Raw genomic sequence first — 18,503 nt, 5'->3', positions numbered from 1 at the left:
ACTGAGCCACCCAGGCGCCCCTGACGTTACCTTTTTAATACATTTTGAATTCCCCTCCTTTTTTCCAATGCCACTACCATGACCTTTGTAGGCATTACCGCTGCCTCTCCTCTGGACTTCTGCCACCTCTTCTCACTGGTGTTCTAGAATTCACTTCTATCCCCTTTCCTCTTCATCAGTCTTTCCCCCACATGATATCAGGAGGGCTCCTTGATGGGAAGATCTGATCCCATAAATTTCCTTCTTAAAGCTCCTTAGTGATTTCTCTTACCATTTTAATGAAGTCTGAGATCTTACCATGGTTCATATCGTCATTTCTCTACTATTTTTCACAATTTTTGCCATATCCATGTACTGTTTAAACTATTTATATACTTAATATTTATCTTTAAATGGACTTTAACTCTTTAAAGTTTATCCTCATCCTAAGTTAATATTTGTGGTATTAATTCACAGTAAAATATATGCCTGTTTATTTTTTGTTAAGGTTATCCACATGTCACTTTTCTATCTCAGTTACCAGCCATACATACATATGCTGTATCTTGTGAAAGAATGGCCTGTGAGGCCCTTCAGTCGCTGTTAATTCTGTTTCTCACCCTTGCTGGGCTGGCTGCAGGGCATCTTGGGTTGGTTCTTTAAGATGCCCTTCCTCTTTCTTTGCTTTTGTCCTGGTCTTCTCATATACCTTCCTTCTGCCTGCAGCACTCCCCTCTACCCTCCTCACTCATCCTTTGGATCTCAGTTTGAATGTGACTTGTTTTAGGAGACCTTTTCTCACTGACCAGATTCAGCTAGGCTCCCCGCCCCTGATCACAGGCTCTCACAGCACTCTGTATTTTCCCAAAGGTAGGGTCTATTCATTCACTGTTACATCCCCAGTGCTGGGTACGGTTTCCTGCACAGAAATAGTGGCCACATAGTAAATTGTGATTATGTGAACAAACATAGGCAAAACTTTGGAAACCAACTTAAGTATCTTAAAATAAGGGATTGAACAATCATGTGTGGTATAACCATATACTAAAACCATTAAAACTTGTGTTTTCAAAAAACACGTATTTCATGTGTTGAGTGATAGGATATAGTGTTTGTTATTATGAATGTGTGTGTATAAATTATTAAGTGATAAAAGCAGGTTACTTTGGCATTTGTTAGTAGTAATCTAGGTGATGCAGCTACGGGTGTTCTGAATTTTTTCTTTGTACTTTCTGTGTCTTCTAGACATTTTACAATGAACCTGTATTAATCTTGAAATCAGAAGTTGTTAAAAAAATTTGTGCTACATATTTCATTCTGCAGGTCTGTAGTCACTTACAATTTGAAAATTCAGAAAGCTTTGAAAACCAAAAGCTTTCTCATAGCCCATTTGGCAGCAAAGCCTGGCCTGAATTGATATGAGCTTATTTAGAATATTGATTCCACTTTGAGTGACTCCTCGTATGTTTTGCTGCAGAAATAGTAATGTGCTTATTACAGGTTGCTGCTGCTGGCCCCACTGGGGTATTGCAGAATTAATGGTATATGCATCATATCTATCCCCTTTCTTAACTGCCTCAAAGAACTGATGTTTAAACTACGTCTGGCTCCCTGAGGGTTTCAGAGAAGGAATTAGGAATCCAATTCACTTTTCGTTATGTGGAGATCTGGATGCATTTATTCCTATTTATCCTAGGGAGTTTTTAAATGATTGTATACTTTGCTTTTAAATTTTTATCAAGATGCATCTTCAAAAATTGGAATCCGCACACAATCCTCAGCAAATCTATTTTCGAAAAGATGTGTTATGTGAAACCCTGTCTGGAAACACCTGTCCCTTGGTGACTATAACAGCGATGCCAGAGTCTAATTATTATGAACATATCTGTCAATTCAGTAAGTCTGTCTTCTTCACTCAAAATACCAATTGTTCTTACTTTCCTTTGCTTCATATGTATTTTGTAAGAGCAACAGTACTAGGAATAGGCATCAGAAGTCTTGGGTTCTAGTCTTGGTCCTATTCCTGCCTAGCCCTCGGCCTACTTCTGGGCCTCATTTTCCTCATTTCGAAAACGGGGGAGTTGTGTGAGATTATCTCTGAGGTCTCTCTCAATATGAATATTCTGTAGTTCTTAGAAGTCCTACCCAAAGTATAATACAACAAAATGTTTAAAGAGTTCATGTAGTACATGAACTCTTTAAACATTTAAAAATTTAAATTTTAAATGTTTAAAATTTAAATTTTACAATTAAAAATTTTCAGTAAACTAATTTTATTAAGATTAGTTTATTTATTAAACTAATAAAATAATTTTATTTATAATTAAAACCACCAGAAACCTATCAAATGCTTTGATGCTAGCACTGAAGAGCTACTTGGTTTTCCCTGCCATTTATATTTTTAAAGTTGTCTCAGATGTACAGCTGTAATAGAAAAAATTTAAAAAACTGCTCTAATTTTGATAAGAAGGGAAAGTATTTTCAGGAAAGAGAAAGCTTGCTATGCATGAAACTATGAGCAGGTGGGCTGAGTGGTTATACTGTAGACCTATATATCTAAATGTATAGTGAAAAGTTTTTCTTTGTAAATCTCTGAACAGACATACCTTATTTTATCTCTGCTTATCATAGCAACTATAAAACAGGGGTAAAATGATATTTTCCCCCATGACTTTATGAAAAATAAATTTATATATAAAGCTTCTCCAACTACTTGTTCTTTATAAAAAGCACTATTATATAAAAGACCTAGTTTTATATGTCAGATTAATTATTGAGAAATAAATAAGTGACTCAAGTACTGTTTATTGTCTTATGTGTTATGTTCATACTATGAACTTCTTTAGGACATGGCCTATATGGGTTTTATCTGTTTTCTCTATAGGGCCTAGTGCCACTCTTGTATATAGTAGGTGCACAGGGAGTGTTGCAATGAATTTATATCAGAATTCACAATTGAATAGAAATATTTCTAAATCCCCAAAGTCAGACATCACACAAACTCTTAGTAGCTGTTCATTTTAATTTGAGATTTTATGTGTACTTTAGGAAACCGCCCTTACGTTTTCTTATCTGCTCGGGTACATCCTGGAGAAACTAATGCAAGTTGGGTAATGAAGGGAACATTGGAGTACCTCATGAGTAATAACCCTACTGCCCAGAGCCTACGAGAATCCTATATTTTTAAAATTGTCCCTATGCTAAATCCAGATGGTGTCATCAATGGAAAGTAAGTGAAGCAAATGTTATAGAAATGCTATAAATGATGTGGCTGTCCTGTATAAACTGGTCAAAATCATAGCATCCAGCTTAGTTTGGAAAACAAATTGAGTCATTTTTCTAGAACAAAGAAATTGTTGGTGGGGAATTCATCTAAGATAAATTTTTAAAGGAAAATACATTTTATATATCCGTATGATATTTTGAGAAATTCTGTATTTATTCCATGAGAATATGATTTCATAAAATGTATGTCTTGCTTGAATTGTTTTAGAAAAATCATTGTCAGGATATGAGAAAGATTTTTAACATATCCTCTTATATTTTTGTTTGTCAGTGGCATGATCTTGGGTTGTTCTAAGATTTAGAAACTTCTGGGATCTCTTTCCGCTAATACGGATTGGCTCTACCTGCTGACCTCTTCCTTATAGGAAGAGGTGTAGTTTTGACAGAAAGAATTCTTTAGACTGGAAATACTAGAAGATAACTTCTTTTTGAGTGGAGATGACTTACAGTTAGTGCAGTTTATTTTTTGTGGGAATTAAGAAAGGTCTCTGTTTCTGAAAGATGGGAATTTGGTCTTGCTGTCACGAGCATCTGCAAAGCTGAGGATACCATATTTTATTTATTCAATAAAGGTAGCATGGATATTTCTCATATTTTAGGAAATTTTTGAATGAAAAAGCTAGAATAATTTCCTTTTAGGTAGTATGTTACAAAATTAAAATGAGATTTTTATGACTGGTTTTAATTTAATTGAAGCATATTGACCAGTTAAAATTGTGTTTATATTTCTGTTATCACCTTCTGGTAGTCTGCTTAAATTTTTGCTCAATTGCTTTAATACTTAATACTTTGCAATTAAATGAAAATACATTTGAATTTTTGCAAGAATGTAAACTTTTCATACACTTCTCTTTTTTAGGAGGGCCCAGCTCAGATAGCACTTTCTCTTTTCTTTTTTTTTTTAAGTAGGCTCCATGACCAGCCTGGAGCCCAACGCGGGGCCAGAACTCACAGCCCTGAGATCAACACCCAAGCTAAGATCAAGAGTCAGATGCTTAACTAACTGAGCCACCCAGGCACCTCCCCCAGATAGCACTTTGACATAATAACTAATACAATCGAAGTACAGGATATTAGTATATAACAAATGATTATTATGTAGTCAGAATGGAAAATATGACCGTTAATAAATTTTATAGAGCCTGAAATAAGACCTCAGAATTGAGAATTCGTTTTTTTTTTCTTTTTTTAAGGTTTTATTTATTTGAGAGAGAGAGAGTGAGTGTGTGTGCACACGTGAGTGGAGAGAGGGGCAGGGGGAGAGGGAGAGAATCTCAAGTAGACTCCCCGCTGAGCGCAGAGCCCTACACCAGGCTCGACCTTAGGACCCTGAGGATCATGACCTGAGCCGAAATGAAGAGTCAGAAGCTCAACAGACTGAGCCACCCAGTGCCCCTAAGTTTTTTTTTTTTCAATAGCTTGAAAATGTTGGCCTAAATATCTGAAAACTTAACCACAGTTAAATGCATGTAACACAAGATTTTACACAAAGCACATACTTAATAAGTGTTTATTTAATGACTAGTGTATTTACTGGAAATAGTTACTGGAATAGAATCATAAAATTAAATACATGTAAGAGTTTATCAGTACTAATGTTTGCGGTTGTGCTTGCATATGTGTAGTCACCGCTGTTCTTTAAGTGGAGAGGATCTGAATAGACAGTGGCAAAGTCCAAATCCAGATTTACATCCTACAATTTACCATGCTAAGGGACTGCTACAATACCTGGCAGCTGTGAAACATTTACCACTGGTAAGTATTGGTACTCTGTCTAGTCAAAGAAATGATTTTGTTAATTAATGACTCAGTATTTTATGGTGATAAAAGTTAAATGTTAATTTAAAAAGTAATTTCCTTAAAATATCTTTTATTATCAATTACTTCTGTTATCAGTTACATAATATCAGTGTATCATGATGTCAAATTAATACAGTGTTATCCATATTCTTATTTCATCAGGTTTAACTTTTATAGTTCCCATGAGCTCTTTATTTTTTTGTTTATGAATATTGGTAACTCCGGGTTGTAAATTTTAGGTATTTAACTTCACTGTTCGAACAACACTAAGGTAACAGGATGTATCTTCCAAATTCTCAAAGTAGTAGAAGCTTATTTCTGAGTTCTTTAGTCAACGCTGAATGAGGTAAGTCCCCAGTATATATACGAAAGGTGGCATAGGGCATGGTGGCCAACTACCAAACTGTGTATATGTGCTGTTTTCCGCAGAATGGTTTTGTGTAGAATGTTCCCATTATATTATGGTTTAAGTGAGGTAATCTTCCTTTGGGAAAGACGGGAAAACTTTAGAGAAGGAGCAGCACTGACATGCAAGCCTGTTCTTTATTCTTCATTTTAAAAATGATGCTCTTAAAAATCGAATTGAAACCATACTCTTCTTTAAATAGTGTTTTTCATGAGAGCATTTTCATGTTCTTTCAAATTAGGTAAATGTTTTAACAACCCTTGGATCAGTGATGATTGCTGCTATAGATTTGACCTATAACTGAATTCATTATTTTTTAAATGATGAATAGTAGATACATAAGAGTGGAACTCATGGCTTGATGCAGGCCCTGGAAAGGATTTAGCCATTCTGGAATTAATCACAGATCCTTTCCAGACTCGATCTTAATACTTTTATTACTTCTACTTGTTAAATGGTGGCTCGGTTACAATATAAAGGGCAAAGAAACAGACCTATTTATTGTCTTGGTATTAACTAGCTTTATTTGGCAATATATGAATTTGAAGTTTTTTAATTTTTAAAATATATTGTATCTTCAAGGTTTATTGTGATTATCATGGCCATTCCCGGAAGAAGAATGTATTTATGTATGGATGCAGCATCAAAGAGACCGTATGGCATACCCACGATAATGCAACTTCATGTGATGTTGTGGAAGATGTAGGATACAGGGTAATTATTACAGAGAAGTCTGGAGTTTTTGGAGTTCAAACGTGCATAGCACTACAGAGAATAATTTAACATACACAACCTACTCAGATTCAGCAAGTGTTGCCATTTTGCCATTTTTTTCTTGTTTCAGATTTTTTCAAGTTAACCATTCTAAAATTTTTGCTTCTCACATTTAGATTTTTAATCTATTGGGAATGTATTTTTGTATGAGGGTTGGGGATCTAATTTTAGTTTTCCCATATATAGCCAGTTGTCTCAGCACCATTTATTAAACAGTACATCCTTCCTGTGCCAGTTTATAAAGCCATCTGTTACATACCATGTTTCCATACGTCTGGGTGTGTTTTGAGGTATGCCCAGGACTGAAAGATCTTACTGCTTCACGTCCTGGGTGCTCTCCATTCGGGCACAGTGGCTTTCCTACTGTATTTGTGCTCAAACAAAGCACCCCAGTTTATTTTCCCAAAAGAGTTTTAGTAGCGTCCCACTGCTGTGAGCAGAAATTCAAAGGCACATTTTCTTTTTGGTGTCCTCTTTCTTCTTCCCCTTTCCCAAATAAATAAAATGATTAGAGTTAAGTTAAAAAAATGGGAACACTCCAGAAACAAAGAGTAGTAAGTGAAAGTCATCTTCTGTCAGTCACTAATCATTTCTACCAATGTATTGTGAGATTTGCCTCTAAGGACATTCATTCTTAAATGTATATACATGTAGCCTATGAAGTTCTGTTTTTATTCTGACACCACAGCCAGTATGTATTGCTTTGCATTTTTATCACTGCACACATGTGCCAAAATTTGTTTAGTAGTGCAACTACTATTAGTGGTGGTTTGATTAGTATTGCCAGATTGTCCTACATAAACATGGTGTAAGTCGATAGTGCTCCGTACAGTGACTGACAGTGCTGTTTCCATACCCTTACGACAGCATGCTGTCAGCTCTGCGAGGGAAGAACTATCGGATGGTTTTAATATCTGTAATTATAAATGAGGTTGAGTACCTTTTCATATGTTTGGCCAATTATGACCTCTCCCTCTCTTTTAAAAGCCTTTTCTCATATTCTCTGCTTGCTCTTATACTGGTCATCTAATTATTATTGTTTTTAAGATAACAACTCTTTATATGTATTACAAATATGGTGAAACGTTTGTGTGTGGTAATTTAAAACTCACATCATATTTGTTGATTTTTTTTTAATGACTTCTGAGTTTTGAGGCTTAGAAAGACTTCTTATCCCAAGATTTAAAAAATAAAGTTCCGTGTTTACTGTTTTTAATTTCATTTTGAAATTTTACTAATTGTAAGTTTAAATTCACAGAGCAGTTAGACTTGAACATACTGAAGAGTGGCTTCAGCTAGTTTCTCTCAGTGGCTCTCCACCGGTGCCAGCAGTTAGGGAGTGATCGGCCTTCTCTCCACTAATTTCTAATTTTAACACCTGCCTTTGGTTCCAGTTCGGAATTCTCTTTCTGGAGAGGTATCTGGTCCAACACAGTATCACGATTTTACTTCCCTTACATAGATAATCAGGTGAATATCTGTTGGATTATTTCTCTAGTCAGAGCGTCTCTCAGAGTTCCACTGGTTCTGCCCCCATACTTACACACTCCAGGAGAACCTGAGAATAATGTGAAGTCGAAAAAAAATGGGCATTTTGATTGTGATTGCCTTAAGCCTTATTGATTAACTTAGAGGTGATTGACATTTATAATATTAAATCTCTTAATAGGCCATCTTTCATGACTAAAGTTGCTTTGTTTTTTAAACATGGTCTTTTTAAACATTTTTTAACATAGTTTTCGTTCATTTATTGGTTGCTACTATGAATGTGATCCTTCTATTTTCTAACTCGTTACTGTTCATCTAGGAAAACAGAAAATTCTAAATTAGTAAGGAGTGATTTTGATGCTTGGAATAGCAGGGGATAAAGCAAGAAGATCCACATGGCCCTACTCTGATCACCATGCTTTCATGAAAATTTTTAAAAATTACAAAAAAATTATTATCTAAAAAAAAAACCTTCTTGAAATATTTTATCATTCTTATCTTTGCAGACTTTGCCTAAGATACTGAGCCATATTGCCCCAGCATTTTGCATGAGCAGCTGTAGCTTTGTAGTAGAAAAATCTAAAGAATCCACGGCACGTGTTGTAGTTTGGAGGGAGATAGGAGTACAAAGAAGCTATACCATGGAAAGTACTTTATGTGGCTGTGATCAGGGAAAATATAAGGTAAAACATCTCAGGACTTTGATCAGTAAAAATTATTTTAAGGACTTCCTTTTCACATAGTATGCTGGTGGTTTTCAAGTATATATTAAATGACATGTTTGTTATACTGAGTTATATGTAATTTGCAAGAATAGAATTGAATCATATGCAATTCTTTTTTACTTCTCTGTACTTAAATAGCTTGCTTTTGGTCTTTATGAAATCTTGGTTGAGCCTGTCTACATTAGGCATGTTGTGGTACACATTTAAATATTGATTGGTAATTTATAATGAGCTGTGCAAGTAGTACATTATCAATAAAAATTTTCTATCATTTTAATTTGTTGGAGATAAATATATTTTTATGCATTTAGAAATAAACACATTACATTTATTTATAAAGTTTTATATACTTAGATTTGTGTGTGCGTGTGTGACTTTTAAATGCATATCCCTTCACTAAAATGTTTTCTTTACTAAGACTGCTCTTCTCTAGTGTCATAGACTTTTTTTTTAAGTTGTATTTATTTATTTTAGAGAGAGAGAGAGCACGAATGGGAGGGGCAGAGGAAGAGAGAGAATTTTTTTTTTTAAAGATTTTATTTATTTTTTGACACAGAGAGAGAGAGCGCACGCACAAGCAGGGGGAGTGGCAGGCAGAGGGAGATGGAGACTCCCCGCAGAGCAGGGGGAGCCTGATGCAGGACTCGATCCCAGGACCCCAGGATCATGACCTGAGCCGAAGGCAGTCGCTTGACCACCTGAGCCACCCAGGTGCCTGGGAGAGAGAGAATCTTAAGCAGATTCCGCACTGAGCGCAGAGCCCGCCGCTGGGCTCAATCAAGACCTGAGCTGAAACCAGGAGTCAGATGCTTTACTGACTGCACCACCCAGGCGCCCCTGGTGCCATAGACTTTTATTGGAAACAACTGGAGCTTAAAGTTTACTTTTGAAATTAAAGACTAATAAAATATTACGTGACTTTGAATTTTTTAATTTGAAAGATTGAGAACCTAATGAGCAATCAGTCGGAGCTTAGATAATCAACAGCAAACAAATAAATATGACAAGTACTTATTTTTTTTGCTACAGAAAGATTTTCAGGTGTCATGCTAATTATTCTGTTTGATTTGGTTTTGTATAGGGCAAGAGGAAACTGAATCTAAGAGTGATTTTCATATACCTCACATAAAAATGGTTGTAACTTCGTTTGGAAAGAGTTAAAAATTTAAAAATCTCCCAATTGGTTAGTATTAAAAATGTCAACATATTATAGTTGACTGAAAGCTTAACTGGAGAGCCTAAGTAATGACTTTTTCAGTCTGTACCAAACTGGAGGAAAATTGTATAGATCTTGCAACTGACATTCAAACTTTTGGGGCCTGGTCGAGTAAAACTTAATGAAATTTCAGTACTTTCTGTTGAGTGATTTCCCTAAATTTTAGGTTGACCACAGTATATTATTTTTCCAAAATGTAATGTCCTTTGAATTCTCTTCAAATACTGTAAAACAGTGACTTCTCATCTGCTAAGGACATGATGGTGATAAGAGATAAGATGTCCTAGAGCACTACTCTAGCTCCCAACCCCTGTCTCGTAATCATTGCTGTTGTGGACAACTTTGCCAAGAGTCTCATATTCTTTAAGTGTGTAGGATGGGAACAACGCTTGAGAATCACTTTTGTATAAGACCATAGGTATCTCTGAGGAAAAAACCCTTAAGCTGTATGATTTATGGAAACAGACTGTAAATTATGTCTTAAAGAGATCCTTTATGCAGTCAGACTGGAGAAGGCAATTTAAAGCATCAGTGTCTTTGAAACTAGCCTCTGGGGGCAGGAGGAGAAGTAGAGAAACTGAGGTTTGCATGCCCCTTGAAATCAACTATGGGATATAGCATTAGTGCTTTCTTATTATATTTGGATTCTACTGATAGACTTTCATTAGATTTTTTAAAACATTCTATTTGTATTTTGATAAATTTCTTTGGTCATTTCAAAAACCACATTTTAAAAATAGCTAAAAAATATATTTTGAAACATAAAATGTTAAACCAGTTTTCCAAACGGTTATTTTTTTTAAATCTATAGACTTTAAAAAATAAAATGGGGGGCGCCTGGGTGGCTCAGTTGGTTAAGCGACTGCCTTCGGCTCAGGTCATGATCCTGGAGTCCCGGGATCGAGTCCCGCATCGGGCTCCCTGCTCAGCGGGGAGCCTGCTTCTCCCTCTGACCCTCCCCCCTCTCATGTACTCTCTCTCATTCTCGCTCTCTCAAATAAATAAATAAATCTTTAAAAAAATAAATAAATAAAATAAAATGGGTACCTAGTAAATACTCATTTCTTTTTTATATGATTTAGTTAATAGAGTTAATGTTGATTTAAAACTGTTACGCAGAGAAATGTCTTAGCATTAAACCTTAACAGGTTTTTTTTTAAATGTCTAAAATTCAGTGCTGTGATCATAACATTTTCTTTTTACAAGCTTTTTTGTTATTGTTAATAAACTTTTTTTTTAGAGCAGTTTTAGATTCATAGCAGAATTGAGTGGCAAGTACAGAATTCCCGTATACTCCCATCTGCCCCTACACACGTAATGTATACTTTTCAGACTTGTTAATGTTAGCTAATAAGTTGTGTGAGTTTAATGATATTTTAAGAAACAGTTCTCTTCACCTCAAGAATGTTCTTATATTACTGAATTTTAGGCTGTAAATGATCTTTATTTTTATTTTCTGTGAACTAATTCAGAAACAGTCATAGCCTTTCTAAAGCTTTTAAATTAAGAAGGCAAATGAATCTTCTAATAAAGTTCGGTTCCATTTCCTAGAATATTTGGAGATGGGTAAAATACTTAAACCGTCAGGCTACTGGGGCACCTCTTTGGCTCAGTCGGTTGAGTGTCAGGCTCTTGGTTTCAGCTCAGGTCATGATCTCATGGGTCATGGGATCGAGCCCCACATCAGGCTCCCTGTTCAGTGGTGAATCTGCCTGAAGATTCTCTCCCTCCCCTTTCCCCCTCCCTTTCAAATATAAAATAAAAAATAAATCTTTAAAAAAAATAATCATTATTATAAAGGCATGTGCTTTGTGTAGGGTAAGTAACAGTTTTTACAATTTATTTCTTCAGTTACTGTGTGCTTTCAGTCTCGTCATTGTAAAGCTGTTTTAAAGTACCTTTTCTCTAAATGATGTGTGCTCTCATTTTCACCTGCAACTTTTTTTGGTGTAAGGATTTCACTTATTTTAGAGATTCATTTTTATCTGAAAATTAAACAGTAAGCAGTGTTTTGATTTATAGTCCATTTTTATCATTTTATGTGGTAACATTTAACTTTTGATAAGCCTTATATTGTTTATTGGGAAACTGTCAGAAAAGGGTAATAAGTTGCAGTAAAATTTTCTTTTTGCTGCAGTAGACCAGATTTGAAATGGGCATTCCTAATTGACATGGAACATAGGAACTTATTTTACTGCTACCTCATTGGCCTAGATCTGTTTCTTTTTTTTTTTTTTGACATAGTTACCTTTCTTTTATTTGTTTTTTTATTTACCAGTTTCTTTTATCATATGGTAAAAGTGTCTATATATGGTAATTTTCAGTTATTACAAATTCGGACTTTGATTTTGACAGTACAGTATTTCAACATTGGCATCCAAAGTAGTAGATTACAAGAAATGCTAGCAAAAATATAATTTCACACATGAACTCCAAGAGTAATATAACCACAGAACGTTTATTTTTTTCCCAGTGTGTTAGTGAAAATAGTTAGCATGTAATGAATGCGAATAGACATTTAGAATGGTTTTTTGAGACAGTTTCCTTTGTGACCTAAAATGATCTTATATTGTTAAGACATTGTGCTTATTGAGTTGTAGGCCCGTACAAAGTACCTTTTAATTTTATTAATATAATTACAAATTTCTTTTATGTAATTATAATAAGAAACAGCCAGAGGACAGCAAATGTCCTAATTACATATATGAAATTGCTTTATTTCTAGGGTTTACAGATTGGTACTCGAGAATTAGAAGAGATGGGAGCAAAATTTTGTGTTGGTCTGTTGCGTTTGAAAAGACTGACATCCCCATTGGAATATAATCTGCCTTCCAGCCTGCTTGACTTTGAAAATGACTTGATTGAATCGAACTGCAAAGTAACTAGGTAAGACGCACTTGTTTCCTTCTGTTATTATGTTGTAGTATACTGTTAGACTTCATTAAATTAATTAAGGAGGAAAGGCACAGAGATTTTGATAGCCAAGAGCATTTTTAGAATTAAATAAAGTTTAAACATCTAGGTTATGTATTTATTTGTTCCAAATTGTGATAATGTTCTTCATTCTTTCAACATTGATATTTGGATGAGATTGTAACGAAATATCCTTATATTTTGAATGCTATTTTTAGTAATCTTAATGGCTTACCTTTAACCCAAAAATAAGCAATATGGAAAACAGTACTTAGATAATATCTAAATAAGAGGACTTGGGATCAGGATTCATACCTGAAATTTTATTTTATTGATATCTACACACATCAAATGGCTTTCCAGTAACATTCTGGTTACATATACTAAAAACAGCTAATTACTTTAGTATCCCTTTGAAAATTTAATTATATCTGCCAAATAATATTCTCAATAGATAAACCTTTGCTCCTTAAATATATATAAAATTTGATCAGTTACAGGCTCAGATATAATTCAGTATTATAATTCTTAATCATAACACCAGACCTTAGCATTTTATAGTTTGATGGATATGGGTAAGAATATGCTCATTTTGTAGAATCTTCATGATTTTTCTTGTTAGATATTGACTTGTCAGTTTATTGCTCTGCTCTGTTACATATATTAGTTTAGGAGTTTTAAGTGTAGTAAAACATTAATTAGAACTCTGTTCTTTTTAATATGATAATTGAGACAGTAATCACCTGAGTTTTCTACTGGAAGTAAATATATAAAGATTGTCAGTTGTTCTGACTGATATTTAGAAGCCTTCCTTCAAGTTATTTCATGTATTCTTCTTTCTCCCAGCTTTATTGAAGTATAATTCACAAATACAGTTTTAAGATTTTATGATGCTTTGATATATGTATACCTTGTAAAAGGATTGCCCCATTGAATTAATAACATATCCATCCATCAGCGCACATATTTACTGTTGGGTGTGTGTGTGTGTGTGTGTGAACGGATATGATTATTTCAGTTCTGCTCTTCAAATTTCAGTCATACAGTCTAGGATTATCAGCTGTAATCACCATGTTATACATTACTTCCTCAGGTCTTACTCATCTCAAGGCTGAAAATTTGTACCCTTTTACCAATCTCTCCTTTTTTCCCTACACCCTATACCCCTGGCAACTGCTTTCCTACTCTGTTTCTCTGAGTTCTAATTGTTTTTTTGTTTTTGTTTTTGTTTTGATTCTACATGTAAGTGACACCATGTACTAGCTATCTGTCTTTGTCTGGCTTATTTCACTTAGCATAATGCCCTACAGGTTCATCCATGTAGCAAATGAAAGGATTTCCTTCCTTTTAAAGGCTGAATGATATTTCATTGTATATCTGTATGTTACATTTTCTTTATTCATTCATCCATCAATGGACACTTAGGTTGTTTTGATACTTTGACTGTTATGAATAATACTGCTTTGAACATGGGAGTGCAGATATTTCTTTAACAGCTAATGATTTTATTTCCTTTGGATATATACCCAGAAGTGGCATTGCTGGATCATATGGCAGTTCTATTTTTAATTTCTTGAGGAACCTCCATACTGTTTTCCATAGTGGGTGTACCAGTCAACATGGTGACCAACAGTGTACAATTGAGCACCTTTTCATATATCTGTTGGCCATTCGTATGTCTTCTTTGGAAAAATGTGTATTTAGGTCCTTTTCCCCATTTTTAAAAATTGGGGAAATGCCCCATTTAAAAAAAAAATTTTTTTTTTGCTTTTGAGTTGTGAGTTCTGTGTATGTCTGGTATTAACCCTTTATTGGATGTGTGGTTTGCAAATATTTTCTCCCATTCCATGGTTGTCTTTTTATTTTGTTGATGGTTTTCTTTGCTGTACAAAAGCTTTTTAGTTTGATGTGGACCTACTTGTTTATTTTTGCTTTTATTGCCTTTGCTTTTGGTGTCAAAAAAGAAATTATTGCTAAGCCCAGTGTCAAAAGAGTTTACCCTCTGTGTTTTCTTCTAGGAAACAACATATCGTACTTTCATATCGTACTTTCTAGTCATTAATCTGTTTTGACTTGATATTTGTATATGGAGTAAGGTAGGGGTCTAGTTTTATTCTTTTGCATTTGTCTATCCAGTTTTCCCAGCGCCATTTAATGAAGAGGCTGTCTTTTCCCAATACATATTCTTGGTTCCTTTGTCAAAAATTAATTGGCCGTATATGCAGGGGTTTACTTCTGGGCTCTCTGTTCTCTTCATTGATCTCTGTGTCTGTTTTGATCACTATAGCATGATTGTTTGAAATCAGGAAGTGTGATGCCTCCACCTTTGTTCTTTTTCAAAATTGCTTTGTCTATTCAGGGTCTTTTGTAGTTCAATTGTTTCTTTGAAAAATGCCATTGACATTTTGATAGGGATTGTATTGAATCTGTAGATTGCTTTTGGTAGTGTGGGCATTTTAACAACATTAGTTCTTCTAATCCATGAGCACAAACTACCCTTCTATTTATTTGTATCTTTTTCAGTTTCTTTTATCGCTCTCTTACAGTTTTTATCTTCTATCTCCTTGTGTAACTTATTCCTGTTTTATTCTTTTTGCTGCTATAGTAAGTAGGATTGTTTTCTTCTCTTTTCATAGTTCATTGTTGGTATATAGAAATGCAGCTGTTTTTTGTGTATTTTGTTTCCTTGGCATCACTACTGAAATTGTTCATTATATCTAACATTTTTTATGAAGTTTTTAGGGTATCTATGTATAATCTGTTGTCTGCACTGAGAGAAAATTGTACTTCTTCCTTTCTGATTTCCATGTCCTTTGTTTCTTTTTCTTTCCTAATTGCTCTGGCTAGGATTACCAGTACTAGGCTAAATGAAAGTGGTGAGAATGGGCATTCTTTTGTTGTTTCTGATCTTAGAGGAAAAGCTTTAGCATTTTATCACTGGCTATGATGTTAACTGTGGGCTTATATCAACTTATTGTGTGGAGGTGTGTGTCATCCTCTTCCAGTTTTTATAATGAATGGATATTGAATTTTGTCAAATATTTTTCCTGCATCTATTAAGATGATCACATGATTTTGATTCTTCATTTTGTTAATGTTGTGTATCACACTGATTGGTTTGCAAATGTTGAACCATCCTTGCATCCCAGAGATGAATCCCACTTGATTATGGTATATGTTTGATCCTTTTAATGTATTGTTGAATTGAATTTCCTAATACTTTATTGAGGATTTTTGCATCTAAGTTCATCAGGGATATTGGCCTATAATTTGTTTGTTTTTTTGAGTGAGCACTTTGAAGGTATCCTTTCACTCCCTTCTAGCCTGCAAGATTTCTGCTGAAAAAAATCTGCTAATAGTCTTACGTGTGTTCTCATGTATGTAACAGGTTGCTTTTCTCTTGTTGCTTTAAAGATTTTCCTTGTCTTTAACTTTGACACTTTAATTATAATGTGTCTTGGTATGGGTCTTTTTGGATTCATCTTTTTGGGTCTTTGTAAATCTGGATTTCTGATGTCTTTTTCTTTCCCCAGGGTAGGGAAATTTTCAGCCATTATTTCTTTGAATAAGCTTTCTGTCCTTTTATCTCTCCTTCTGGGAACTCTATAATGAATATATTGGTTTGTTTATTCATGTCCCATAAGTCCCTTAAGTAATTTTCACTCTTCATTCTTTCTTCTTTTTGTTCCTCTGTTTGGATGAATTCTACTGCCCTTTCAGAGTTCACTGATTCTTTCTTCAGTTCTATGATTTCTATTCAGTATTTTTTCATATTTTCTGACTCTCTTTTGAAATTCTCACTTTGTTCATGCTTTGCTCCTGAATTTGTTGAAAATCTTTATTACCATTATTTTGAACTCTGTATCAGGTATATCACTTATCTGCATTCTTCGAGATCTGTTTCTAGATATTTATCTTGTTCTTTTGTTTGGGATATATTCCTCTGTTTCTTCATTTTCCATGACTCTCTGTTTTGGTTTCAGCACATTAGATAAACTAGCCATCTCCCAGTCTTAGCAGAATGCTCTCGTGTAGGAGATGAACTTCATTGATTATTCTGGCTTGAGCTCCTAGTTGTGTCTCAGACTTTTGTGATAGCCCAAGCCTCTTTCTTTGTTTTTAGTGTCTCCCAGTAGTTGGGGGTGCCAGGTCATAGTAGTATCTCAAAAAGGAGGATCATAGTCAGCACTTAGATGCAGAATGATTAGAAGCTGGACCTTCTAGCAGCAGCTAGAAAAGCATGTAGTTTAAGCCCCTTCCAGGGAAAAACTGGGAGATTGGTATTTTTGCCTGTTCCCTTTGTGCTAGTCTGAGTATATAGCTGTAGGAGGTGCCTCTGTGCCTAAGAACTGCTTCTTTGTTACAGTACATGGGACTCATGAATGTGAGCCCTGTTGGGGTACAGAGCCAGGCTGTCTGTAGGTCTGTGTCTTCAGTGACAGCCACAAAAGCTGAGGTGTCAGATGTATGTACAAGCTCCTTTCAGGGTGATATAGGTAACTTGCTTTGGTTATTGGAGCACCCTGTGGGGAGAAGGCAGGATATATATCTGCTGGCTTCCCCAGTCTCTGAAGAGGATGGCATCCCACAGTTCCTGCTAAATTAGAAGTCTGGCCCTCAGGCTGCAGCTTTTAAAATATGCAGATGAAACTTTTTCAGTGAAAGACTGGGAGATGGGCAGTTTTGCCTATTGCCTCTGTGCAGAACGCACACACACACTATATATATACATATGTGTATATGCTTGTGCATGCCAGTTAAGACTTGCTTCTTTGTTTATTGTAGCCTTGTGGTCCTGTTGACCGTCAGAGCTAGGTGTTTTTTCTAACCAACCTTTAATTCACCCATGCTTTCTTTAGCTGGGTCTAATCTGATACGAAATTTATCTTTCTAATTCTTAATTGTATTTAATTAGGGGGAGCAGGGGGAGAAAACTCCTTTGGAGCACTGGGCGGTGATTTAAAAAATTTTTGAGAAATGTTGCCCCTGGGGCATAAGGTCCAGTAGCTGGCATTCTGGGGGCCAGTTGGACTTACTTTTGAGCAGACTTTCTTCACTTACTCTCCTGACCCCCATTTCTGTCTTTTGGTCCCAACTGGATAGCCTCTCTGATAAAACTCTTTAGAAAGTCATTTTTCTATCTCTCTAAACTAGGGAATAACCTGAGGAGGGTGATCTGAAGGTCTAACTGCTCTTTATAAAATCTTTAGTCCATTCTCTTTTCAATTGCGCCCTGATAATCAGGTTTATCACCCAGATTATTTTAGCTTTCCTCTGACTGTGTAATGCAAATTAGCATTTTCCCCATGGCTTCCCCTGTTGTAAGTACTTGAGCAAAGTAGAAATTGGCACTCAGGCCCCGTTCATTTTTCATCCATCTGCCTTCATCTTCTAACATTTTGTTAATATATCTTCTTTGCTATTATTTCCTCTTCAGTGTTCTTTTTCCTGTGGATTATCCTTTAAAAGAAAAGTTATTCTTTTACAGTCATCTTCGTTGCTCTTGAGATTCACTGTACTTACCAGAAGTTACAGAACTTCCTTTTCAGTGAAGCCTGTGGTTGAAAATTAATCATGTTTTATATTCCCAGAGCATTCATTGGAAATTACCATACATAAATCATTCTAACTTTACTTAATTGTATTTGTTGTATAATAAAAATTTCATCTGATGGAACACTAAGTCTGCATTATATCTTTCCTGTGTGTGGGGGGGGGTGTTTCTTTTAGGTCAAAGCTGGGAATATCAGTAGCGCTCATTTAAAAGCTTATAGCTATGTAGTATTTTTGTACTTAGCGAAAGTGTTTTTATTTCACCTGTCACCTGAACTATTAAAGAGTCCTCTCAGTCTCATTTAAAGGATTCGAGAACTGATAAAACATTTAACAGTGCTGCTCGTCAGGATATGGTTGGTGG

General features: G+C 35.1%; 1 protein-coding gene across 1 annotated transcript in view; it reads left to right on the top strand.

The window, feature by feature from the left end:
* The window catches only part of AGTPBP1 (ATP/GTP binding carboxypeptidase 1), a gene marked incomplete at its 5' end in the record, with an annotated part of 67,502 nt that overhangs the window by 39,347 nt on the left and 9,652 nt on the right, over window positions 1-18,503 (top strand). The window contains 6 exons of the mRNA XM_081804068.1: window positions 1,722-1,875; window positions 3,028-3,208; window positions 4,890-5,019; window positions 6,053-6,184; window positions 8,239-8,415; window positions 12,399-12,559. Coding sequence (XP_081660194.1) covers window positions 1,722-1,875; window positions 3,028-3,208; window positions 4,890-5,019; window positions 6,053-6,184; window positions 8,239-8,415; window positions 12,399-12,559 — 935 coding nt within the window. The remainder of the gene's footprint in view (window positions 1-1,721; window positions 1,876-3,027; window positions 3,209-4,889; window positions 5,020-6,052; window positions 6,185-8,238; window positions 8,416-12,398; window positions 12,560-18,503) is intronic.

Source organism: Leptonychotes weddellii, chromosome 14, assembly GCF_054177405.1.
Source record: "Leptonychotes weddellii isolate Sample4059 chromosome 14, ASM5417740v2, whole genome shotgun sequence".
NCBI lineage: Eukaryota > Metazoa > Chordata > Mammalia > Carnivora > Phocidae > Leptonychotes > Leptonychotes weddellii.
This window is presented reverse-complemented; position numbering and strand designations above follow the sequence as displayed.